Source organism: Lineus longissimus, chromosome 6 (genome assembly GCF_910592395.1).
Source record: "Lineus longissimus chromosome 6, tnLinLong1.2, whole genome shotgun sequence".
NCBI lineage: Eukaryota > Metazoa > Nemertea > Pilidiophora > Heteronemertea > Lineidae > Lineus > Lineus longissimus.
In genome coordinates this window covers 9,938,982-9,966,869 of record NC_088313.1, presented here as the reverse complement: position 1 = coordinate 9,966,869, position 27,888 = coordinate 9,938,982, and the positions used below count along the sequence as shown (strand labels likewise).

General features: G+C 41.3%; 1 protein-coding gene across 2 annotated transcripts; it reads left to right on the top strand.

Annotated features, from left to right (window-relative positions):
- Positions 1–913: 913 nt before the first annotated feature.
- Positions 914–27,313, top strand: LOC135489333 (ethanolamine kinase 1-like). 2 transcript variants are annotated; one of them, XM_064774644.1, is made up of 8 exons: positions 914–995; positions 1,172–1,499; positions 14,003–14,285; positions 18,551–18,693; positions 18,991–19,077; positions 24,131–24,291; positions 24,709–24,779; positions 26,249–27,313. In XM_064774644.1, exons 3-8 carry the CDS (start codon positions 14,209–14,211, stop codon positions 26,313–26,315), a joined length of 606 nt encoding a protein of 201 aa, XP_064630714.1. In that variant the 5' UTR covers positions 914–995; positions 1,172–1,499; positions 14,003–14,208; the 3' UTR covers positions 26,316–27,313. The 2 variants fall into 2 exon arrangements, with proteins under 2 accessions (XP_064630714.1, XP_064630715.1); XM_064774645.1 differs by lacking the exon at positions 914–995 and having other exon boundaries at positions 1,050–1,499.
- The last annotated feature ends 575 nt before the right edge of the window (positions 27,314–27,888 follow it).

The window sequence follows — 27,888 nt, the reverse complement described above, 5'->3', positions numbered from 1 at the left end:
CACCCTCTCAACGTGGTTCCGAGCCATCATACTGAGACCCAGGTTGAATACGAAACTATGGTTGAAGATAACCACCCAATACCACACACGTTAGCTCTTCATTTAGCACGTTCGATTTCTAGCGCTGCGCTTCGGTAAGCACCGGATCTCGGGCCTTGAAGCACATGCCCAGTATGAATCGAGCCAGAACGCTCTGCGCCAGACCCGAGTAACTTTAGGGTAAAGTAGCGCGAAAAGAAATGACAAGACATACTCCCGGATGTGCGTTAACTACAAAAACGACATACTAACCTTATTGAACAATTTGTTCACATCTAAATATCAATTTCTTCCAAAGTCTATTCTATTTTTGCCAAAAAAGTGCAGTCTGATGCAATAAACACATTTCGTGTATTTCGCAAAGCTGGCATTTATAGGATCGTTTGCCGTCTTTTCTCAAAGGTCACGTGCGGCGGCCATTTATGTCTAAGTAACCCGCTCGCAGGGTCGCTCACTTCGGCCTGGCGCGAGAAGAGGCGCCAATACAAAAAGAACGCGCTGGCGCTTACTCGCGCAAGCTCCGCGCTAGTAATCGAACACGCTGATTATCCCACTGTGCGCGAAATGGATGCTAGTTTTCTATTTAGCTGCCATGTGGGGCACAGTCTGATTTGGATCGAGGTATATGTGCACATTTACAAGCCACAAATACCCATCGTAGATATGCCCCGATTGCCTGCGGAGAATGCACAGGCTATTGTATACGTGTATATGCTATGGTATTGATTGTGTTTTAGGTAGAGGTGAAATTATGCACGTTCATGTGCTATAAACATACAAATCATATGTCATGTATGACGACCAAAACAGCTTAGTGAAAAGGTGGGAGCAATCTGGTCTCATTGGTATTTGTGCATGTTGTATACTAGTATGTCCCTAATCGTAAATGTTGATAATGTTTACAATGCTCGGACTAGCAGTAGGCCCATAGGCGTCTTAAGGAAATCTTGTAAGAGGTGAGTGGAAGGGCTCAGTGAAGACACACACAAGTTGTGCAGGCTGGTCAGACTTTGCATACCCTGTGCCAGGCCTACGATTTTGATTGTACTTATGAAGCTAGAGGAATGATATAATCTTTGTGTGCAATCATTCAATTCAGCAGAGGTTATTAATCCGCTGATATTTATTTAAGGCCTGAGACTGTTGAGGCAGGCGAAGCGATTTCCAGCGGCAACTTGGTGCACGTTATGTTGAAAAGCTAGAACTCGGTAAGAAGCATGTATAAGAAATCGTGGAAGAACATGAGCGTAGTAGAGAAGCAGGGCCATGTTGGTACAAGTGCCCCTGTTGGGGCAACATCGGCGGCCGCCGTCGTTAACGATATGGCTGCAACTGCGTTTGGGCCTGCCTCAATATCGGAACTTGACATCCTAGTGGATCCTGAAGACTGTGATAATGGAGTGAAAGATGTTCTGAAACATATCAGACCAGACTGGGAAAGGAATGACATCAAAATTAAGGTAGGTTTCATTTTGCCGCAATCACCAGGTAGTATACGAATGTTGCCCGCTTAACGTGACGGGGTGCCTAAAATGTCGGTTTTGGTGGTCCAAAAACGCCGGAACTCGCGACCAAAAATCGGTAATTTTTCGTAACAAATTTTTTTCGGTGGTCCTACTTATTCCTGCCCTCTGCTTGTACCGTATACACTCCGGACGCATTGGACTGGCCTCATTCTGTCACCCGGTATTGAGATCCAAATAGTATGACGGAATGAAATGCCACGGGAGTCTTACTGCTTGCAACCTCGTCCTCATACAACTGATTGGAGGTTGGATATAGTATAAGCCAGAACGTTCTGGAATCTCCAGCTCTCTCTGCTCAGCCCATGTCTTTCTATTTAGAATCAGAGAATCTGATTGACCAAACTGAACTTTACTGCACTGCATATCATGGGACTTTATAGAACCCTTCCGAGTTCTTAATCTGACAAAATAGCGAATGTCACTTTTTTTCCTGGGGATAAATCTATGCTGTTTCACCAGCACTATCGATGTTAGATGATGAGTTTCTGTGCAGAGGACAGTCGAATTAGATAAAACAGGGAACAGACATCAATCTATCGAGAATATGGCAGTTTCCCATATGATACCACTTACTTACTGTACGTGTGCACACTTTCGTGACTTTCGGGTGTTGTTTTATACATGTTTTTGTCATCCCTCATCGGTTAAGTTAATTTCAATGTTTTTTTTTACTCTATTAAGTGGACATTGAAGTGCGTTATGTACATGTACATGTACATATGGAGCTACCGATTGATACAGCGCTCCCTCGGCAATATCGCAAGGCATTGACTCACTCGTTCTAATTGCATAAACGTGTGGGTTTTTTATCGCAACAGTTTGCAATTACGGCTTCGATTACAGATGAAATACTTCTCGCTTGTGGTTAAATGGTTTCATGGTTTTAAGCACCGTAGCCTTTTTAATGGTATGTAACAAGTGTGACCAACTCTCTACTAAGGAACCATATCAACCTGTTATTTTCAGCAAAGGGCTGAGGCTGGATGTGTATGCTACACTGATCCCTTTCGGGCATTCGAGACCGCAAAATCGGGTGCATTCAATGGGTGAGATTGAGAGGCAAGTGGAACCATGCTATTTTAAGATGCAGCAGGTCACAATTGGCTCTTAAAAGCCTTTCTGTCCACATGATGTTCATTCAGCACACCCCTCTTCTTTAGGAGTAGGGAAGATAGTATATTTTACCCAAAGCAGACGTACAAACGTAGTATTCTCTGCCAGTACTGACTTCCATTGCACTGACTGCATATGGTATGATTCACACAAATGTACGCAGCAAAAATGCTCGAATCACGTAAATATCACGATTTCTAAAAGAACCGATGCTGCTGTCAATGTAACCCTGTTGATATAACCAGAGTCTTTCAAGACTCTGATAAACAAAGGCGAATTTTCCTATTTTGAGTCAAAAAACTGTTCAAGAGCCAAAACTCTTCTTGCTTTAAATCATGGGCTGCAAGAAAAAACCAAATCACACTACCATTTTCCACACGCTACAAAAATAGAAACGCATAAAAAAACAACACTTTGTTTTAGTCGGAAATATTTCGGAAAAACACTGGAAATATCCTGTTACAACAGTTCTTATTTTTTTGAAAGCACAAAAAGTCCAGTAGTAACGCGGATGAGAGATTTCAGCACATTTAGATTCAATAGCGGGCAATTCAAGCAATGACCGTAGGACTGTCTCACCACACCGCTGTCACCAAGCCGGGATATAACCGTTCTCTGTGAGGAAATAAAAAACAAAAGGCCAGGCGCCATTGTTCTCACTGATTAGATACATGATTCATGCTGGTGAGACAAGACCACTAATGAATATTCATAGGTTGGAAGGTCCAGGCCTATCAATTAGACGAGTTCATGTTTTTAACTCTCAAGTACATATTTGGAGAGGTATTGAAAAAAAATTATTTGCTGTGGCAAGTCTACAGATATAAAGAAATTATTTGATGAAAAAATTAGTTTCGAATTTTGCTAATTGGGTAATAGGGGGGCGTGTTTTGAGTTTTTTCTTCCAGTTGGCTGAAAAGAGTGGAAATATCAAAGTCTGTCTAATTTGTCGATTATCAAAAAAATTCCGTGGTCAATCACCAGTTTATTTTTTCACCATTTACTTGCCCGACTGTCCGGAATAACATAATCTAAATTTCAGATTCACAACCGCACGCATTATTTGATGCGTCGCGGTCAAACATTGACAATTTAACTGCTAAAAGGCTTAAAAAATCAATTGTGGTCTTGTCTCTGGTTGAGAAACATGCTACATGTATAATAAATATATAGGTCATATTAAAATCAGTATGACATGTGATGTATCCTCTGGTGGCCAAGTCCAGAAATTAATTGGACCGAATTTCGGTTTCGGATGTTAGAGGATCATGTGTAACCAAGTTTCAAGTTGTTAGCTGTAGCGGTTAAGAACGTGCCATTGTTTCACTCAAACTACCAATTTTAGCCAGTTTATCTCTTTGACCTTGTAAAGTAAGTAAAATCCAACTCATAAGACATGTGATGTATACTTGCTTAGAATACCTTCCCTAAAAATATATCATCGAAAACAAGTGCAAGATATTGCACTGTTTACCTTTTCTGTTTTGGTCCCTTAGTGGCCAAGTCGAGCATTATGCAGATCGAACGAAAATTCGGCGTCAGAGGTTATCTGACGTAGGGGACATGAGTACCGAGTTTCAAATTCATAATTTGTTAAAGGGTAACTCGTGACAAATTTCACCATACAATGTTTTAGCTGTTTTTGACAAATGACTACGTCCCTTTCTCATAAATCGGTAAGGTTTCGAATCGAAATGCACATTTTCTAGAAATTGATTGTTTTAATCCCGCCCGGACAGCTCGCTTCGATGCCGTTGAAATCGCGCTACGCCGACGACGTTTTCGTTGATGACGTCACAACATGAACATTTTCGCGGTCGCGGTGGTTTACATTCCCGCGAAAAAAAAAACTCATTCGTTTATTTACAACTGCCACTGACCATTGACATTCCATCCAGTCCTTACACAATATATACACGATAAGAACTGAAGATTATGGAGAGGAAGAAGAAAAGGGTTGTCGGGTGGCGTTGTGCTGCGATGTTTTGCGGCAACACCAGCAAAACTGAATGTGTTGGGTTTTTCCGCTGGCTGACCCTATCAAAGGTCTCGTTAGGGAGTTTTTCCCAAATGTACGCGATGATGACGTGCTCCATTTACAGGGCGTAACATCTATTTTTAAATGCGTTTCCAAAATGAATGCATGAGGACAACCCATTTGTGTCGTATATCACTGGAAACGCCCGATTCCCCTGATTCTGCAGGATGTTAAATCGGGCATTTTATTTTTTTAAATAAATCATAAGCGTCGCATTTGCTCCTAGCTATGTTCACCACCCCAAATGGCAATATTGCCAATTGGGCCGGACAATCACGAAAACCCCCAAATATTATACATTTCTTCCTGAATAATTCTTACAGAGACCATTCTCCCATGAAAGACAGTTGCTTACGCTGCACAAAAATCAAAAAAAAATCGAGGGTCAACCATTGAACTTTTGAGATATGTTGAATTTTGCACAAATCAGCGAAAAACGCACCAACTGGCACTGGACGGCATTTCAACACGGGGCCGACGCACATCCCAAGTTCAGTGTACACATACGTCGGCAACAACAGTATAAATGCGTAGTTTCTTGTTAGTCGTCTATTGAGTAGCGCTCTAGGTTTCAGAAACTCCAAAAAAACATGTCTTTGCCAAAGCAACTGCTGAATCAACGCTGACATACTGTAAGGACCGAGAAATCAATGATTTTAGGAACTACGGTTAGGGCTTGGCCGCGCATGAATAACAAAAAAAACTCCCTAATGAGACCAAAGAACCGGGCCGTCACCATGAAGTTCGTGTCAAGAGGTTACCAGCCGGTGGTTCATCTTCTCCTCCTGATGCTCAACACAACTTCGAGAACCAACTCCTAATTCGTCTGCCGTTGGGGTCGTCCAGCACATTTGGAAAAAATCTCGAAGTAACGACGTAAGGGAAGGGACGGCCCCTCCCCCAAGTCCACAGTCCTAGTCATTTCATCATAAATTTCCTAAGTCCAACCAGGAAATTCCATCGCTGACGTCATAATAATGGTATTCCTAAAACTATTTTTAGACCTCATTTAATATTCATTAGATTTTCCTGAGCGTACGCGAACTACTGCGGATATAGCTTCTTCCTAGAGCGAATAGGAAAATATTCGACGGTCTGACTTGTTCATGTTGTGACGTCATGAGGTCACGTGACTTAGTGCGGGTTTTTCAAAACGTTTTCGGCAGTTGGCCAGTCTGACGCGATTAAAACAGCGATTTTATAATAAATCTAATCAAAAATGGAAAATTTGAGCTTTACATTTGAGCTTTACATTTGTGATCAACAATTAAAAACGGACGTATTTCCGCAAAGTTGTAAATCACATCATAGTATCACTTTAAGAATTTATAAGTGGTGAAGAAACGTGCCAAAGTTACACTACTAAATTACACTAATTGACCCTTGTGACCTTGAAAATTAGGCCACATAAAAAACCCGTTGAATAGGTGATGAATCCTTGCTCGGGGTACCTACCATAAAACTATTATCGAAAACAAGTAGGTGATAAGCGAGATATTGTGCATTTATTTTTTTAGTTTTGGCCCCCTGGTGGCCAATTCGAAAATCAGATCGGATGGAGATTCGGTGATTGAGGTTGTATGACGTAGGGAGTCATGTGTACTATTTCAAGTTCATAGCTTCAGCGGTTAAGAAACGTACCATAGTTACTGTTGAGAAGGAGCCCACCGAAGACGATGTCACAATCGGCCTGGGCGGAATCTTACCGATGGGGTTTATAGTAGTTTTGAGAACAATGACAGCAACAAAACGGTTTGGTTCCCCATACGATTTTTTGAATAATAAAAGCAAGATTTCATGAAGAATGAGCTGATTTAATTAATAGACGAATATCCTAAAGAACAGTTACACTCAAACAGCCAATTTACGCCATTTGACCTCTGTGACCTTGAAATTAAGTCGAAGTAAAAATCCGTATGATACGTGATGTAGGTCACCTGAACTGGGGGTCCTGTGTACAAAGTTTCAAGTTCGTAGCCCTAGCGGTTAAGAAATGTGCCATTGTTTTTTAAATAGGATACAGACGCCGACGACGACGGACGCCGGACACTGCGGTATTGTTTAGACTCCCCTTCGGTGAGCCAACAATACTGATCGAAGAGTACCATTCATCGCCTGCGCCTGCGCCTCGGTGATGTTACAATCAGCTTAGAAGCGATATCGATTTGTACCGTAGATAACAGCATTAATATGAGTGCACGAAGCGTCAAACTATATCTATGTTCAATTCAACGAAAACAAGCTGACATCAACCGCAGAATGTGTTGCTCTTATGCAACCGACATTCTTGGCGTAGCCACCGATATTTTTGGAACAAAAAAAAATACTGATTTGTCTGGGGGCGGGCAGCGACGTTTTTGGACCACCAAAACCTACTTTTTAGGCACTCCGTCATTTTAGGCGCGCGCGACATACGAACACCAAAACACAGAATAAAGCACCTGAACGATTGAGTTGAAAGGGGACGGAATTTGTACGGAAAAAGCATCACCCACCACGATGTGCATCGGTTATTCTATGACCAGTCATATTTCCAGGCACAAACAGTCGACGAGGGCAAATCTTATACCGTGTGGTCCAAAAAAAACGCAACCGGATACTTCCACTACCACGGAAAACCATTGATATCAGTGGTTGAGGAATCTCTCTAGGAGAGGAATGATGCCAAGATCGCCCGATTTCGTTCATTGGTTTTGTTTTTGGCTCATCTCGTGAGCCTATGCAATGAGATGGCGTCCGTCGTCGTCGTAGTCCACCGTCGGCGTATGTTAACGCGGTACGTTTCGTAACCGCTTGAGCTCTTGACTTAAAACTTAGTACACATATACCCTTGGACCCTCGGGTGAATCACACCAAATTTCGTTCCAACGTTATTTTTTGGTTTGGCCATCAGGGGGCGTGCTGCAAAACATAAAATTGTCAATAGAACACGTGATTTTTGGTCATATTTTCATTGAATACGGGTTTTTGATTTGACTTTTTGATTTTACATAGGTCAAAGTTTACTGAATCTCCGATAGATGGTACGTTTCGTTTCTTTTTGAGCTAGAAGGTTCTAAACTTGTGTGATCATGCATCTAGAGACCCTCTTTTCTCCCCAAAAAGTTTGGCCTGCTCGGAAAGCAAGTATGGCCGCCAGGCGGGCATCTTGAAAATTGAACAGTCCTATTTCTCTGAAACTAATGATCAGAATGCTACTAAATTTCATGGAATTGTATATCAATGTAGTCTCTACAAAACATTTGATTTTCAGTCAAATCCGATAACCGATATGGCCGCAAGGGGGCCATCTTGAAAATTAAACAAATTCCTATTACTCTGAAACAAATTCAATTCAATTCAATTTATTTATTCAATTTCTAAAAGGCCTCCGGCCCGTACAAATCTCTACACAAAAATTAGTATATACATGAAACCAAGATGGCTGCCGATGAGTTCCAGTGACACGTAAAACAGTGTCCAGTGCACTGATATTAAGTACCAGTGCACAACACACTAATTCAAATGCAGCAGGAACCCAATCTCTCTTTCCTCTCGCTTGATACAAAATAGACCTATGTTTCTAAAAACGTAGTTTTTCTACGTTTCTTCAACTCCCCACTGTCACAAAACATACATTGGTTAATGATCAGATTGCAACCAAATTTTAGGTGATCATGTATCTATGTACTCTCGACCATATTTCAATTTTTCAAGCAAATTCGTCAACCAACATGGCCAAGACCATGGCCATATGACCAAGACTGTTCTCCCCATATCCACTGCAATTGACATGCATTATCAATACCCGAGGTGAGCTCATGGTCCCTGGACCATTTCATATAGCCTATTTTGTGAAGCACATAGAAGCTTCATTCGCGGGCATTCATTCGATTCATAGGCAAAATCGAACTGTGGCGGTAAATTGAACTGAAGGTTGATTAAATGTCAGGTAATCATACTGATATTAGGTAATGTCAAAGAGGTTCCAAGTGACAACTTGCAACTTAGTAAAGGTCGTGTTAGCATGGCCAGGCCTCAGCACAGCACCAATGTTTTTCTGCTTTGAGCCTGGCCAAGGGAATCCAACCTTGCATCACAAAAACGTCTCTACAACAAAAACTACTGAACGGAATCGGTCGATCTTGCTATCATTATCATTCTGGAAAGATTCCCAATCCACTGGCATCAAAGTCTTTAACTCCTGCTAGTGGGTGTATCCGGTTGCGTTTTTCTGGACAACCCTGTGTGGTCTATGGTCTGGTCTGGTCTGGATTGGCTGGGTCTCATCGAGGCTAATGGGCCCTTCATGCAGTGAACATTTTGTTCTTGGCGAAGTAGATTTTATTCTTTATTGGAGCTACTATTTCGCTTTTTGGTGTGTCTCGAATACTGTCAACATTCTTAAAGACTGAGTTAATCGGCCTTGCAATATTTTGTTTCCACAAGTTTTGTCGTGGCTATTTCCGGTTTCTTCCGATTTATACGAAGTTAAAAATCAAACTGGCGGACAAGTTATTCAAAGATGAAGGGACAATCATTTGATCAAAGAATATTACTTAATGGTACGGATGATGTAACCAGACTTGCTTTCCGACCCATCTTGCGAGTGAGCGAGCATCCAAGCAATTGATACTACATGTATGTACCGAGAACTGGATATTCATAGCAGATTCCGTCTCCTCTGTAGCAAACTAAATCCGACAATTATCAAATAATTACACTTTGTGTGGAATTCGTTGGGAAAAAAACACTGACTATTTCTGGGGAGTTGGGGCGTTAATGAGTTGTTGCAATTGTGCTTATTTTTTCCGTGTGAAAAGGATTAAGTCGGACTATCCCTAACTAGTCTAGGCGTTTGTTGTGTTAGGGTCGCAGGGGCAGGGGAATAGCCAGGTAGGGCGCCAATGGTGGCTTATGGCGACTTGGGGGGGGGGGTATATGGACCGCAATAATTTTGGATTTTAATGAAGAGAAATTAAGTGTCAGTCCATGATACCACCATGCAGGATCATGCAAATGGTGGCAAGGTGGGGGGTCAACAGATCTAGTTGTAATTTCTACCACAGACCTGTCCTAGGGTACTATGAAGGCTGGTGGATTGGTTTCGAAAATAACCCCACAGTTTTGGTGTACGGCTATTAACCATTTCCTACTCATTTTCCTTTTAAAAAAACATGCATTATCCCTCAAAATAGGCTAAGTCTTTTGTCAATTTTCGTGCATCAAACAGAATTATCACTAAACACCGCCTATTGAAATTGAAAGTACATGATCTGAGCTACCTTTTCATGCCTTTTGTTTTGCCCCAGGTACATTTTAATGACAGGTACAGTACGTCCCAAAAACAATGCAATCTCAAATTTCAGTAAAAAGGCAATTTTAACTCTCCTTTAGCTCCAACACTGCAGTTTTTTAGGTGATGCCACTTCCAGGTAAGGAAGTCAGAATGCTGTTTTTTAATTTGCAAAAGAAAAAAATCCGGCCGCCCTTACGGTTTTCCGGTGAGGGGGTCGAGTCGCGCCCTTCTCACTGGTGCCCATTTTTTGCCCATTCCCTCAGATAACTGACGAAATACACATGCTTTCCAAATAAAATTACATTTTTAGATGTTAGTGAACCCCCCTCTCCCTTGCCCCTCCCACACACTCCCTCAAACAACCTAGAGGCCTTTATTACCCCTGTGTAGGCTTAGCGGTCTAGGCGGAAACGAACACCAGCAACGACAACAACAACAACAACAGTTACAGTTACAATGCATTGTGTACATGCACGTGTACATTGTGTGATAGTCTATTGAAAATGGAACCTGAAAAATCACAGTTGAAATGTGGATTTGCTGTCATATCCAAGGATATCGAGTGTGAAGAAGGACGTAAGAAGGACGTGCACACCCATTTGATGCGTTGGATGTCCTCGATCCAGGAAAGCCAGTCAAGTCAAAAGTGAATGGGAGCTCATAGCACTTCGTGCTGGCGTGTTTGATATGAGTTCTCCAGTTCTGGACACCACAATATGCCCGAACCACCGATACAAGTTGAGTTTATCATGGAATCAGCAAAGGAGATGCCAGCACCCACTTCATCAACCCTCTAAAACAAGTCAGAAGCCCAGAAAAGATGGTGGTTCAGTTCATCGAGTGATGTCTCGGGAATTATACATCAAGTGGGGAGTTTTTGTCCCAGTTGGCTCAGGTAAGGGATCAGTCTCAAAATCACTGAAGTAGAAAAGAAGCAGTAGGCCTGTAATGAAACCTAACTTTGGTGCAAAACCAACTGAGTGATAACGATTTACCACTTCACTTGTGTTCTTCCTAGAAAGTTGATTGGAGCCTTGGCTTGATGATCAGGAAGTCCCAGTTATGATTCCCTGCCAGTGCCACTGGAGGTGATGCTTCACTGCCGTACAAAATCAGCATGGCCGGTCGCATTATCAAAACAAGTCTATCATCATCATCATGTCCTCACACTATTATATTGCACATCATATTATCATTACCCCCATAATCTGGTGCCTTTTCAGCTCTGTGTAAAGGATGTGAGGCTAAACATCGAGTATCTGTGGCAAATGTAGAACCAGAAGTAGAACCAGCACCCATGGATACAGAGGTGAGTTGAATGAAAACAAAGGGGAGAAGATTCGGGGCAAGCCAAAGTGAATGTTGGTTAATTCTGCCTGCAGCGACTGACTTACATGTAAGAAGGTCACTGATGAGAGAGGAGGGACTAAGCTGAAAACCTTGATGCCATTCTGGCTCCCATCTCCTTGGCAATGAGGGATTCTAAGCCAAACCTGATTCTCCATCAATATCTTTTTTCAGTCCGCTGTTGCCTCTTCCTCTGTTCAACCAGCCGACGCCTTAGAAAACCCAGCAGACGGGACAGAAGGGCAAATTTGATGGGTAATGTTGTTGCAACAGTATCATAAGGACTGCTGGTCAAGCACTCTTGAGCAGGGAGAGAGAAATGATAAGAGGGTGGAGACAGATTTTCTGAAATGTTGGTCTTTGAGTCATGACTGGGCAGAATTAGCCCAGTGAAAGTTGTCAGCTACACATCAAAAATTCTTGATTTAGAATGAAAGGGTACGACTTTATTGGATGTACATTCATCAGGCTTGACCTGAGATTTTCCACGCCATTGATTGCAAATGCATTGTTCGCATTCTACAATACATCTCTCTTTTTCTAAAAAAAATACATGGTGAATTTCCTAAAACTGTTACATGCTGTGTTTTTGTCTCCCTTGACTAACATAACCTGCAATATGAAGTACATCCAGATTTGATGTTCTAGTATTTCTAGCGGATGGTTCATCAGGTAAAATGCGGGGCTTGGTTAAAAAATGATTTTATAGCGATATCTTGGGATAAATTTGAACTTTGGCTTTCAGTAAACAATTGTAAATGCCAAGATAGATTTTTAATGTCAGTATACTTAGTAGCACTAATGTCAGTTTTGAACAACCAAGCCTGCTACTGGAAAATGGGACTCTCTCCTGATACTATCCTGCACTTGGGCCTGACATGTAGTACCGTAAATGAGGTGTTACTAGTATTGGTCCCTCCCTAGTAGTGGTTAGTAGTGGTTTGGCTATTGTCTGCAAAATAGCCTTTTTTCTATGTATCATTATATTAGCTTGTAAATAAATCACCCATTTGTAAAAAAAAAGGTGTCCCTGCTTCTTAGGTGGCAGCACTGTCCTCTGCAGACAGGTACAAGTGTAGCATGTGGAAAGTTGTGATCTCTCCTAAGGGACTGGACAGTACCGTAACTCAGTTCATGAAAAACTTCTCCATTCCAGTACATGTATATGTACAATTTAGCCAATGCTAGAGCAACTCCAGGAGAACATTTCACCGCCAACTAAGGAGCTAAAAACTTCCAATAGCAGTACTCTGACGGTGCAGCCAACTGCAGGGTTGTCCTCATCAAACAGTAATTACAGTAGGAACTGCACCTTTGGTCAATTGGCTCCTTAGCAATGGAAGGTGTTACTAGTATGTGAAATGAGCACTTCTGCAAGGTTCATAGTAACAGGATGATCCCTGCATGGGTTGATAAAGATGTATTAGTAGGTCATACCACATGCCCTTCAGGTGCCTTAGCCATGGGGGGGGGGGGGGGCCAACCCTTACAACATGCTCTGGCAGCATGACACAGGCTAATGAATGGGTCAACATTAGCATCCTCACCAACATGGGGGTTTCTTTAGGTTTTCGGACTGTAAGAAGGCCTACATGTAGCTTATTCAATTACGTTGCCATCAGGTAGGCCAAGGCCGAAATGTTATTTGAAATTCAAATCAGCATTTCAGGACCTATGGGGCCCAATTCCCCAAAGGGCTTTCATCAAGGGCAAATTTGTAGTGATGAGCTTGTTCTTTTTTGGGGGGAAAAATGCAAGTGGAGTTATTTACCGGTAGGCCTACTTAAAATAGGTTAGTAGGCCTAGGCATGGGGGGGGGGGGGGGTGATCATGGTGGTTGACAGTAACTACTAATCCTCATGGCCAGCACCAAGCATAAATTATGTGTTCATTATGCATTTATTTTATAATTCATCAAGTGTACACAAGGTGGCAGCACTAGCCAATGAGTGTCATTTTGGTGGAAAATAGCACTTTTTCCTTGGTTTATCCTGGGAAAACAGTAAAAGCGGCCGGAAATTTTATTTCTGATTTTGAAAGTAGGTATCATTACCTTTATCATGTGCAAGCCACAGCATTCAAAGACCTGCAGTGTTGGAGATATGAGCGTCGATAGAGAGCTCTTCCTAAGCACTGCCCCTAGGTATGCATAATTACTAGGCCTAGCACGACCAAAGTGTGAAGTGTTACTCAATGACCTGTTGCAGAATGGAAGATCTCATCAAATACTTCCATCATGCAAAGGGGGAAAATCCAGCTATTTTTTTTAGTCTCTGCAGGAGTGCCCAACATTGACCCAAAAATACACAAAAAATAGGGGGAAAAAAGCTAAAACAAGCCCCCTAACTAGGCCTGCCCCTAACTCGGTTGCTTGTGATTTTTGAGAGTCATCAATTGCTGTGTAATGATGTCTTAGTGGAAGGATCTTGCATACCTAATCTCGTTAAAAACGGTTGACCCCCACCTTGCCACCCTCTGCATGGTGGTATCATGGACTGACACTTAAGTTGTCGCGTCTAAAAACGTGTTTGCTGGTGGTCCTGTCCGGTTCTGTTATTCCCTAAACTTGCTAATATAGTGCAAAAACGCGTTATTTTCGACTGCTCTGATTGCAATTTTTACGGTGTATATCCAATACCTTTATTGCTAAATTTGTTCCAGACGTTAAGTGGTGGCCATGTGAACATGATGTTCACTGCCTACATCGACGAAGAAAAGTGAGCTGACTGGTTGGTTGTGCGTGTGTTCAGCGGAAAGCTCGACTCCTTCGACAAGTTTGGGATGGAGCGGAAATTTGAGCTGAAGAATGGTCGTCTCTTCGCCAAGATTGGCGTAGGACCGCCGGTGATGGGTGTGTTCAGGACGGAATGGTGTACGGGTTCGTCGTTGGGAAGACTTTTTCATGGGGTGACCAGTCACTTTTCAAAGATGTTAAGTTAAGGAGGTGGGTGAACATAGTGTGTGAATATGTTGCCGAGTAAAGCGATGTTTTTGCGACGGTGCAAATTCCCCACCTTTGTCAATTTTGAGATGCCGCAGTTCGATATTTTTGTCAGCTAAGTTCCATTTACATTGCCTCTGTGTTTAACATGAATAAGATAACAAAAACCTATTCGAGTTATGCATCATTGGAATTGTTGATCTGTTGGCCAAGAATCGAATCGTCCCAAAAAGCCAGTAACTAAAAATGTCTGTCAAGCTTTAAACATAAGTAGGGATCATTACCGTCTTGGGTTATTGCTACCAGATAGCGTCATCCGTGTTTAACATGATCTCATGCGAGTAAATCAACGTATTATACATGTATGTCATATTCCAGGTCCGTGGCGAGGTCACTGGCTCTTGTTAACTGCCAAGATACAAAGAAATTAGCCATGGAGATGGGACTCGACCAAGCGCCAGTAGCCTATGACATAATGACAGGCATGGGCGCAAACGAGCAGGCCTCTAAATCAAGGGGTTAAACGATTATAAAATGTCCATGAAGGGTTAAGGAAGACGAAGGAGAAGGAATCCGCAGAGGTCCCGTAGCGGTCTCTCTGAGACCTCTTTGGATTTATTGCTCCTTCTTCTACCTTAACCCTTTTTACAGGGTGTCCACAAGAAAACCTAATCCTATGAAAAAGGGTTAATATGACCAGGCCGGCTGATGTATGACTGTAATATTGCATTTTCCATAAAGTAGGAGCAACACGCTTTCCAATGATACCTTGATGGCATTCCTCCAGTCACACATCACTGAGTACCATTGTTTTGAAAATGATATGCGAAAAACCATTTGTGACAGTTCATGGCAAGACATGAGGAGCACATCCGAATGGCCTGAGGGCATTTTTAATGGTATCAAAACATGAAAAACAAGATTTTTATCAGTTGATGAAATTTATTCAGTGCCGTACCTACAATAATTATGCACCAACACCTTCCCCGTGCCCACCTCCCCTTTCGATGCAAAGTCCACAACGGCGGCGCATGTCAGCCACAGCTCGTCTCACCATCGCAGGATCATCACGGAGGACGTCGACCTCATGTTGAATGCGTGCTCGTAAATCCTGAAGGTTGTGTGGGGCACTGGTAAAAACTTTGTCCTTCAAATAGCCCCACAGGAAAAAGTCACATGGTGTCAAATCCGGTGACCTGGGTGGCCATTCCACAGGATGATTGAGAGCAATTATTCTGTCATGAAAAAGTTCCTGTAGGCGAGTCCTGACAGCGATGAGTCTGTGGGCTGGTGCACCGTCCTGTGCCCACCACAGATGTCGAAAGACACCATTTTGTTGCCTTTCGAAATGCAACTCGAGCTGGATCTTAACATCTTCGTTGATCATCAGTAGGTAGATTTGGCCATTGACAGATTGGTCCGATTATGACACCATTACCACAAAGCCCTATCCAGACGGTAACCTTGTCTCGACTCATGTTTTTCTCAAAGTTGAAATCTGGAGCATTTCTTTTCGGTGCATATTCAATTACATTGTGGGTGTTAACCGTTCCGTTCATTGAAAATCCTGCTTCATCACCAATCACCAAGCTTTCAAGAAACCTTGCATCCCTCTGACATCGGTCCAGCAGCCATTCAGCAAAAACTTGTCTTCTCCTGAGGTCGACAGGCAAAAGTTGATGGCGAATGTGCATTCGGTATGGATGATAATGCGGGTCCAAATTTGTTATGCGTTTAAAAATGGATTTGCGGAGCCCAAGTCCATTTCTCCTTGCACTTGTTCCCCTTGGATTCTGGAGTAATTGCTGTCGAACTGCTTCAATGTTTTCTTCAGTTCTGACTGTATGTCTCCTCCCCGAGTGACCCTTGTTCCGATTGAGGCTTGTACCATGATCTTGGTACTTCTTCACATTTGCCCAGATGGTCGTCTTAGCTGGCGGATCCCGCTCGGGGAACACTTCCCTAAATGCATCCTGAGTAGCTTGGAGGCTCCTGTTTTGGTAGAACTTTTTAATAACAAACACTCTTTGCTCAGTGGTAAGTTGCACCATGTTGCTGTCTTGAAGTTTACATAAACAATGAATACCTTTTACCAATGCTTTGGCATACCGCAGTAACTTATTACATAACTTAAAAATGACATAAGTTAATCCGCCGACATCACACCACCTGGACATCGATTTCCTGGGCAAGCATGACAGTGACATTTATCCCAACTGTCGCAAATGGGTTTTCGCATACCATTTTCAAAACAATGGTACTCAGTGATGTGTGATTGAATGAATGCCATCAATGTATCATTGGAAAGCGTGTTGCTCCTACTTTATGGAAAATGCATTATTATAGTCATACATCACAAGGCTTGGTCATACTAATCCTTTTTCGCAGGATTAGGTTTTCTTGTGGACACCCTGTACAACGATTTGACCCCTTTCTGACACTTGATTCAGTGGCATGTGCATGAATAAATAAAATATCTGATGGTAAAACAGCGCGCCAGACTTCATTAGGGTGAATAATTTCCAAGATATCCGGTCAATGGCAATGTGATTTGATGAATTAGCTCGGCCCTGGTTGTTTTTTTTCACAGTATTCAAAAGTTTACTTAGATAGACTTGACACTTTTGGTCTTGACGAGAGTATTGTTGTGATACTTGGACATTGCATATTTTGACTCTTCGTTTTTATTTTGCTATAAAAATCCAGATGCTATCCCACAATTCAGAGCACTCTGAATCTTACAAGGCACCCAGTCAATCACAGTAAAACTTAATATATTTTTTTTTTCTGCCACAGTGTGCGTAAATTTCAGTTTGATAATGCCATTGTTGGTGTTTTTTAAAATGCCTGTCAAATACAAGTGCCAAGAAAATATCATCACCATTACCTGAGAGTCATCTATGCGAATTACGCCAAGTGTAACTGCCATAAGCCTCTTCTACCGTGCACCAACTGATGAAAATATTGTTTTAGACTATGACCTTTGCCTGTCTAGAAAAATAATCAGATCCAAAAATAAGTATTGACAGGTATATTACCTTTGATGTCCGCAGGTAACGTCTCGATCATGGATCATTTTGGACAGTGTAAATTTTGGCAAGTTTTGGCAAATTTTGGCAAGTTTTGACTGTCAAATAAAGACTAATTTTAGTTTTGGCACTAAATTTCCAGAATAATCACACCTATCAGATCTTTATATGGCCTAAATTTCACTAGTGTACTAGAAATTCATGAGAACTTATTGATAATAACTTATTACAGATCTTGAGCGCTGAGATCGGTTTTCTGAACAATTGCCGATCTAGGAAGAGATAAAGTTTGGCAAACCTTACAAAGAGCTACGGAATGACGACGAATACGAAGTTTGTAGCTAATCGTAATCGAAATGCCGACTTACCGGCAGTGAATGCCAATCCTAAAGTGTCCTCCTTTACCCGCCGACCGAATGGGGGGGGGGGGGGGGGGTATGTCAGACGCACACACATGAACAGGTGGTCAAAAAAATTGCTCGATACAAAGTAATTGAATGGCGGCCTGAATCAATATTACCAACCACGCTTTATGATCAGATTACCTTTCTTCTATACAATACGCACAGTTCATTTGTGTCAGGTCAAGATCCCACAACGATGGCTTTCAGTGAGTGTCTCGTGCGACAACCACGAGTGTAATGTTAGTGGTGTCGCGACATAGACGTGTGGAAAGGAAGGGAATGCATGTAGCCTACCAATAGTTCTGACTGCCGATCAGGGGGAAGTTTATCGGCGGTGAAGGATGGAAATACGCACAGCGACGATAGATCGGCATGGTAACCGACGGCTTTTTGAAACTTCCCCTGATTCCTCGTACAACTAAATAGACGCTGATTTACGAGTGTCCCGTAAATTAGCGCACATGACTTGATGAAACCATTGACTTACGTCGTTCGTCGTTCGTATGGGTTGCAAAACCTGTCTAACGAGTGCGTTGCGCTAAATGTATGAACTGAGAACAATGACATCATGTATGAAGGTCCGTTGTGTAATTAGATCATGTGCTAAATTCAATTATATGAAAGTTGTAAATCAAGGTTTATATTTCGTCGTCCAAGGGATCGTGGACCTTTCCAAAAAAGTCGTTGACGATAAAGAACAGTTCGTCGTTTTCAGATCTTTCGTAATTGCTGCAAATCCTTTCTAATCACAACGGTAGGCTAGAGAGCCGAAAACCTGGATATATGTATCGAATAGTCCCCAAATGGTTTCTTTTTTTACCTTCATTCGAGTCAGGTTCAACAGCCAAGTTCCGAGTTTCGAAGATCGCAAGCAGGAGATAAGCATGATCATTGATAAGATGAGAACGGCCAGTATACCATGGACATTTTGTCATATTGATTGCAACCCAACTAATATAATTTATTTAGAGGAGGAAGGTAGGTTGGATTATAGTAGTAAATAATGTTAAGTTGGAAGCACACAGAGGAAAATGCCTTTACAATTCTTTATTTATAGAAAAACTGAGAGTTCTCATGCCATTGTTAGTATTAGGATGCCATTGTTAGTATTAGTTAAGGATGTTTGCGAGATCCACAGTATTACGTGACGGTGGGTGATGAGACCCTTCTTTCAACTGACTTGGGCATGGACGTGTTTTACGGTGGTCGGCGAAAGCTTCTTATTTTCGCTTTTAATACATGCAGTTGGATTTGCCCAATTTCTTGCATTTTCAGACCAAGTTATTTTTGTCGACCTCGAGGCTTGTGGCCTGTGTAACCCGATCCTAGACATCGCAAACTTTTTAGATGGAGCCGCTTCGGGTAGGTACTGAGGGCACCGTCAGTGAGCAGCACTGATGACACCGCTACTAACCTATTGCATACAACCATAAAGGAATAAACATAAAGGTTCAACTTAGAATTACGTAATTGGGGCGTTTTCTTCAGATAATTGTAAAACAATCATTAATATATTATCGAAACTTCGCTTTCTTGGTCTCAAAAAAATGATATTGATTTCTTCTAACGAACAGCATCACTTCTGATTTAATCTGTCAAGTGTTTCTCGAGGAATTCGCCTTTAAAGAGCCAGGGTCCGGCCAAGATTCGCATATTTCAAATTGAACGAGCACTCTGTTGAGTCTTCGTTTCATATAATTGGCGCTAGATGGTTTTTTACCTAATAAATTAAGTTTATATTTTGAAAAAATATAGGTTTTTTTAAAACAACCTTGTTTATTTCCTAATAAACCGAGTTTCTTTAATAAAACCAAGTTTTTTTACTTTCCTTCCTAATAAAGTAGGTTTTTTAACAGAAACAAACATTTTATTCTAAATAAACTGTTTTTTACCTAAAAACCTGGTTTTTTACCACATAATCGTATAAAATATAAGTTTCTGTACAGAAATGTCCATTTATTCAATAAAGCAAGGTTTATTACCAAAACAACCTAGTTTATTTTAAAAAAACTAAGTTTATTACTAATAAACCTAGTTTAAAAAAAAACCCTGGTTTATTAGAAAACTTACATTTTTAAACCAGGATCCTACCAACATTGAGTTATCTTGGATGAGGTTAGGGTCTCACTAACTAGTTTACAGAGTGCAGTGCAGTGCAGCATTAATGTAGTCAGCACCGCCATGATTCAGAATCGCACTGGCTACAGGGCATTTAAGTACCACGTGGTGCCGAGGTTGCCCATCCTCATCCCGATAACATCGCGGATTTGTGTACATGGGGCGAGGTAGAAAATACAAGTTTCTTAATAGAAAGAATATTTTTGCACGCCGTTTGTCCAGTTATTCAAAACAACCTACATTTTTACAATAAAACCAGGTTTCATTGCAAAAAACTAAGTTGTTTTGTATAAAACCAAGTTTTTTACGTAAAAAGGTAGGTTTATTAGCCATTTGTCCAGTTATTGTTAATAAACCAAGATTCTTTTCTATAAAACTAAGTTTATTACCACTGGATGAAAAACTTATATTTTAGGGAATAAAACCAAGTTTATTTGTTAAACTTGACATTTGTGGATAGAAACAAGGTTTATATATTAGGTAAAAAACTTGGTTTTATTAAAGAAACTCGGTTTTTTAGGAAAAAAACAAGGTTGTTTTAAAAAAACTATATTTTTTATCCAAATAAACTTAGTTTACTAGGTAAAAAACCAGGTTTTTTGAATAAATCTAGTTTTTTTAATTACTGGACACTCCGCTTGCCATAGACGCTAAACAATTATACTAACATGGGGTACGATTACGTGAGTCATTGTTGATGATTGCTCGTTGGTGCACTGAATCGTCGTGGTTGGGTTGAGACATACATTTCATGCACAAAAAGATCATAAAAGGCATTAAAAGGGGAAAACGCCGAGCATTGCTGGGGCTAAAGCAGGCCGCGTCTCTTTGTTAAACACAAAGAGACGATGTGATCCAAATACTCTGTTTCCTTACGTATAACGTCTTCCCATACCGCTAATGCCCGCCGTTCACGATCAAATATTTTGGTCAAATCTGTTGGTCAAACTTTTGTGTCAAATTTTCCAGTTCAGCCGCCCGTCGTGCACGATGGATTTATTTCATCAAATCTTTTCCAATATGGCTCCCGTGCAGTCAAGACTGATTGCGGCATGTGCAACCATAACTGCAATTGCTGCGAGCCCTATTCTCTTCAATCAACACATCTACAGCATTTTGTGTCCAAACCATCTTGGTACAAGCCTGCGTTTCGACCGAGTGTGCAGGTATGGTGCGAGTTGCTTGTATAAAGTGTACCTGAATTATTTCTTGGCGCATAATACTAATTATTATAACTATTAACTGTCTTTGTCGCTGTCCCGGCTCACAAAGGATCGGTACAGCATATGAATAGGCCTACCTATTTAGACAGCTCGGATAGTGAAAGACCATGGTTTAATTGTTACTAAAAACGCCAATGCGCGTCACACCTCAAAAAACCCCATCTAATTGATGTGTTCATTGATTGATGGCCCGATAATATTGAAATGGCTACTTTGACTCAAACGGTTAATCGTACAGAAAAAATCCAATCCCGCCGCTCACGATCCAATATTTCCGAATCGTACTAAATAAATAGGACCGGTTCTATCCACAACAATTTTTATCCTAGGAACATATTTCATCCAATTTCCCGTCGTTCACGATCAAACTTTTTGGTCATATTTTTTTGGTCAAATTAAATTTGATCGTGAACGGCGGGCATTATACAAAATAAAAGTGTCTATACATTGGGTGGGGTACGCATAGGTTTCACCACATTCGGGGCGGTATTTCTTTTCCCATGTGATGAATGGGCATTGTCCATTTGCTCCGCCTGGGTCATGTCGTGCATAAAGCCCAAACACGATTGTCTGGTAATACAACCCATTCAATTCATTTAAAATGCCATCGACCAATGGTAGTGGACTGCAAGTAGTGGGTGTCTGTGGTCATATATCTGCGCCACGATCCGAGCCAATCAGTCCAATCCACTAGGCCTAATTCTTGTATTAGGTATGCGTGGTATTCATCCCTTCGTGCCTCTTAAATATGGCGCCCAAAGATGGTATACGTGAGGAAACAGAGTATTACTCTATTCTCGGTTTTAAACGACCAGTCCATTGGCCATGCCCCAATCCACGAATACTGCATAGCCACATTCATGAATAGAGGCATGTCTTCAAGTAACTGCGAATTCTGTCTGGATTGACTAGATCAGCAAAATCGTAAGGATCAACGGTTCATTGAAACGCCCAAGATCCGTGTGCCATTGACCAGCCATGCTTGTTGTAATGGACCCACGGTTTTCTACTCGGACAATTAGGAAATAAAGACGACATGCTATTTATGAAATTGATTACTGAATTACACCAGCTGGGGCAACTGTTAGGCCTACATAGTGCGTAAAGCATAGTGAGGTACAGGTTCTCAGACATAAATTCCCTCGAACGAGAGGAAGACAGTTAAATGGTGTTGATGGGCGGAAGTTCTTTTGGGTCACCCTATAGTAAAAGGAAGTTAATCCTGCACGATTTCGTCGTTCAGCACATCCATGGACTCTATGCCGCCCTCATTTGCCTCATTAACAGCTAAATATTGTCCTGCTTCAACCAACACAGGGCGCAGTGCAACCTCAAACCCACTCTCAATTACATTGGGACGTACAGCCTCCCAAGCGTCGCCGATAATTTGCATAAAACATCTCTCAGTCCAATTTTAGTGATTGTTCCTTTTGCATCGGTGTTTTCCTTTTCCATCCCTTCCATTGGTTTCTGGCGTGTTATTTGAAAGATTTCATTACAGTAAGGCCAATGGCTGAGCCAAGGAAGTGCAGCCAGCCGGGATAAATTGAACGAGTCCACCTAATTCTGGTAATCAAGTTGTCAAACACATAATTGGCTATATCTTCAAAATGGATGGAGCTAATTGCATTTGGTTTTCTGTATTGTATAAAGTGTTAGGTACACTTTTGAAATCGTCTTACAGCAGAAAATGGCAAAAAACCTAGATATATGGCCTTTAAGACCTGAACTCATTGGGATAATTTGGCCGAATATAGACTGCGTAGTGTGGCCGTGTTACAATGTATTCGCATTCATTTGCGAACTGTAGCGCCAATCTGCCGTTGTCTTTTCGAGACCGCGCTCAATTTCGAATCCAACGGCGTGGAGATGCCTTGGCCAATGAATCATATGCTTCATCGCTGAGTTTTTCTTCACCATTCTTGACTTTGCTTGACATTATGCCTTCCTGCTTGCTCGAGTATGACTTCGATGAATGACAATGCTTGATTGAATGAATCAGTGTCGCCACACTGTCAGAGCGTGCAGAACTTACATTACATAATATTGGTCGCGAGTCATGAGTTTGCGGCGTTTTTTCTGGTCAACTTTAACTTTAACTTTTTAATTAATGCTGTTCGTTAGAAGAAATCAATTCAATATTCATATTTCGACCAAGAAAGCGAAGTTTCGATAAGATATGACCCATTGCTTTTTACAGTTATCAGAAGAAAATGCCATAATATGCAATATGAAAAAAATGTGGCCGAGATACACAATCCAAATGTGACGCATATGGTGCTGCATCCGGGCTCTCCGTGTTTCTTATCATTTACATTACGTTATTTCGCCCTTTAACTAGCGGTAAAAAAAATTCTGGCCTAGTCCAATGCATTGTCTACACTGTCTTCAAACAAAGATCGGTCCCACCCTGGTCTAAATTCCTAATGTTAAACTGTCTTATCATCGGGTTATCGGCGCTTATTCTGATAACATCAACCCAACCAAACAACTTTCACGGGTTGTGTGCAGTGGCACTCACAAGTTGTGATATCGAGAAAGAGGAAAGAGGTAGCAAACGCCGTAGTTCCAGAATATCAACTAAACCTTCCACCATGGTTAAAATGGGCTTGTTTACTTAACGACATTGAGTCACTTATCTCATTAGTGAGCACTAAGGCCTTCGATTGTTTCAATCCAATAACATCACGAGAATCACGGAAGACGGAAGCTAATACTGGCAGAGGGAATGTAACTTAATATACATGTACATGTATCATGGCTAAGAATGTCAAATATGGATACATTCATCTCCGGTCAATATATTCGGTCCAGTCAGCACCTGGTCTATTTGGTAGACCTAGTTTGACCAAGTTAATGGTTTAAAAATCGGAAAGTTTGGTAATTCTTATCTGCGGAGAGCCAAATTGTTGATTCATCATGCCTAATTGGCTCTCAGATGCAGTGACACAATTATAGGCAAGCTTGACTTGTACATCGTGTATCCGCTATGTGCGATAGTATGGATGTAGTTGTCCTTCGCGTGTATGTTTATGCCTGAATAACGAACTAATATTACATTTATTATTCGACAGGCTTTGATGGTGACCCAACCGCACGCGGGTTTACAAGGGAAGAAAATAAGGACTTCATGAGGGTTTACTTGGCCGAGCGGAACCGCCTCGATAAGGGCTCAGAGAAGGTGGATGAAACGGAGTTGGAAAAATATTTAGATATAACAGAGATGTACCAGATTGTGAGTAAATGCCCTTCTCCAAATACCAGATATTACTTGTATTGTAAAGCAAAATCAATTACAGGCACGTAGTCCGAAGGCCCGCTAGTCCGGAAATGGAAAAACGGCCCGCTATTCTGAAAATGAATAAAGGCTTGCTATTCCGAAAATAGTGAAGAAATAAATAACGGAAAACATGTAATCATGAATGTTTGGTTTCTTGGTCACCGCAAAATCAGCGTTGGAAACTTTTGTTCAGGTAACTCGGTAGCTACATTTATGCTAATTACTAAAGATGAATCGTTAGTAGAATTAAAAAGCGTCTGTCTGTACGTGTATGTAATGTCGTCAGCACACAACATCGTCGGGCCTCCCATATAGAATCGAGTTTACATACAGTGTTGTTTCCGAACGATTTGTTTATTCTTTATGCTTCAGGGTACCTGCTTTATGGTGCACATGATGATGACCACACTGGCGATGGCTGGGATGCCAAAAGAATACCTAGAGTAAGTATAGCGTAAAAAATCAAGCAGTCTTCTAAGTATCAGTACCCTCAATGTAAGCGATCATTGCAAGTTTGAGCCTTTAAAAAATGAAACTTTCGCATGCCACCTTCCATTAATAATCTAATAAATTCGTTAAATGGTCAAATAGCACCATTCCAGGTACTTAACTTACATTAAAATACCTTGGAAGGTTATTTTCAGCAAAAAGCACATGGACCGAGGAAAGATTGTTTGGAGTGTTTTCGAATTCAATATACCAGTTAAATGACCCCCCCCCCAAAAAAAAACAAAAACATAACTTATTGTAGTTTGACTTAATTCCAGAACGACACAATGCATTCAGTATATCAGAGATTGAACACACATAATATACACAGAATAAGTATACACCTAACAAAAAGGAAACAAGTTCAGACAACCCTCTAAAAGCTCCCCAATTCGACTGTACATGCCATGAAGATATTACGGGGTAACGGAATCGGAACGTTTCTGTGTTTGGCAAATCACAATTTGCTACAATCATGGCAATCAGGTGGAGAAGAAATCACAATATCTTTAGGCCGGGTCTATTTGGCAAGCCGCTCGCTAAACAGGCATCTTTTTTTGTCCTGTTTGGAGAGCCGCTTGCCAAACAGCACTAAAAAGCCACCCTGTTCGGCAAGCCGGGCTTGCCAAACAGGGCAAAAATACTACCCTCTTTGGCGACCCGGGGAGGTTACAACATGTTGGCCAATCAGAGAGCAGTGACGTCATATTCGAATTTATATGCACATATTTAACAATGGCCGACTTCCCGCTCTCGGTTCAATTTCTGTTACTAAACTCGGGTTTTGGGCAATAATCCATGAAGAAGCATGTACATGTACATGACTGTATGGATTTACAAAAAAGTCATAAACGTGATTTAACTGATAAGCATGTTAAATGCATTAGTGTGCATTTCTAAAGGCGTTTCACTGTAACTCCAGTGTTGCTGGCCGTGTTGCCACGAATGATAATGAGCTCCTGGATGGTTGAATATGCATGAGTTCGGCTCTCCATCTAGGGCAGAAAAAAGGCGCTGTTTGGTGAGCCGGGCTTGCCAAATAGTCACTTCCATATCTTTATTGTGGGGTCAAGTAAGACGGGCAACTTCACTTCCACATTGGGTATTCAGGAAAGGAGAGTCCGGGGCCTTCTAGCACGTGGCTTTGCTATAAGATCATAGATACAACACATAGATATATAAGGCTTGATAGTCTTACTAACTCTAATTTATTGTAAAACAACATAGTAATATATAAAGTGCATACAACAAGATGATTGGGTTAGACATGAAGAAGTAGATTTTGATTGGTTAAGTGACCTGAATGACATTGTGATTGACAGGTCATGTAAATAAGGTGGGCCGGCTGCCTAAGGGAAGCTGCACGGTTGGTGATCGCAACATTTATAAGGATTTTATGTTGTTCCTGCAATTTATTTTACAGGGCTGGAGTAGGTCGGCTTCAGCACTACAGGAAAAATAAAGACAGGATGCTCTCCTTATACTCCTAAGTAGGACGGTCGTCTTCTCATTTCAACCCCTGTGCAACCCAGAACGAAAACAAGAAACATTCAACATAAACACACATGGACCCTGACATTTGAACGCTAAAACCCAGTCATTTGTTTCTCTAAGGATCACTTTGTTCGTTGCACATGTGTGTATAACTTAATAAGGACATCAATGTGATATGTGAACAGTATTCATGACTCGGACAAGTCGGAAGTTTTCATATATTGCTGTTTTATTTGAAACCTGGAAAAAGTAAAGCTACATTTTGGCACCAAACACATATACAAATGTTAGACCTGACGAACAACGACACTTCTGGCAGTTAATGAAATCCAATGGTAGAGGCTAATTCCCTAAAGCGCCAGGGACTTTCATTAATATTCATGAATTAATCATAGATCATGTGATTCTACGTCACCGGGGGGAATTTCAACATGGCTGACACTACCAATTCGACAGCTCCTAAGGACAGCGACAAAGGCGTTAGAGCGTGTGACAGATGTGATTCTCTGTATCGTCAATATTGTGCAAATATTCCAATCCAAGCAATGATTAATGGATTCTTCTGGATCTGTCTATCTGTTGAATCCTACATGCATATGCAAGTATCAACGTGTATCTTTACACTCTCCGTGATTAGTTGGTGACTCTGACAATCTTTCCAATACTTGTGGTGATAGTATTTCGAAATCTTGTGTATTGGTTACTTTGTACATGTTGCAGGGTTTTCAGGACGTCGCTGCTCTGACGAACTGTTTTGGCATTTTAGTGATGAGGTGTGGATTTCGGACCCTTAATAAGAGGGGGGGGGGGGGGGAGTTCTAGTTGATACTTGCACTTGAGGCAGTTTGCTGAAGTCCAATTCTGCACTGTAAGGTCTAGGTCTGCTTTTCGGAGGGGTTTGCATGGTTTTTAAAAGTCATGAAAACTTTGTGCACCTTATTTGCTGGTTATCAGATTTATATTATATATTTATATTTGCATCTCAGAATACTGCCGACATGATCAGACTATAAAAAGTGACAACAGTAATGAATGTTGAATTGTTGGAATGCATTGCATTCAAGAATATAATTTACTTTTTTTTTTTCAAGTTACAACAAGTCTTGTAACCCAACTGGCCTTCAGTAACCCCGATGTGAAAATGGGTATCAAACTTAAGGTCCCCAACAACTTTCACATCCCAGTTACAAGGCCTTTAGTTTTGGATACCTTACCACTGGGCCACACCCAGATCAGGAGTCGAACATTACTCCCTGTGGTTGGCAGACCCCAAACTCCCCAGATTATCCCATGATATAAGAGTTAAACCCATAGGCCTATTTTACCCTGCGAACAAAGTACTAAGATGACCTGTCAATCTTTTCACAAGAAAATTTCAAAAACTTTGGCTCCCCAAACTTTTAAACATAGATAACGGCTTGAGTATACTATAGTTCTCCATCCATGTGGATTTCTAAAAATAGCAGTGACAGGAACCATGTGACATTGTGGGTGTAAACAAATGGCACATGATCTCATTGACAGCGTAAAAGTTAATCACTCACACAACGTAGTGAGTGTAATGATAAC

Excerpts from the sequence above, each read along its gene's own strand:
- LOC135489333 (XM_064774644.1), top strand. The coding sequence starts at position 14,209 with ATGGTGTACGGGTTCGTCGTTGGGAAGACTTTTTCATGGGGTGACCAG. Across the intron at positions 19,078-24,130 it reads TTTAGATGGAGCCGCTTCGG|GCTTTGATGGTGACCCAACC; the intron begins GTAGGTACTGAG and ends ATTATTCGACAG. Across the intron at positions 24,292-24,708 it reads TAACAGAGATGTACCAGATT|GGTACCTGCTTTATGGTGCA; the intron begins GTGAGTAAATGC and ends TTTATGCTTCAG.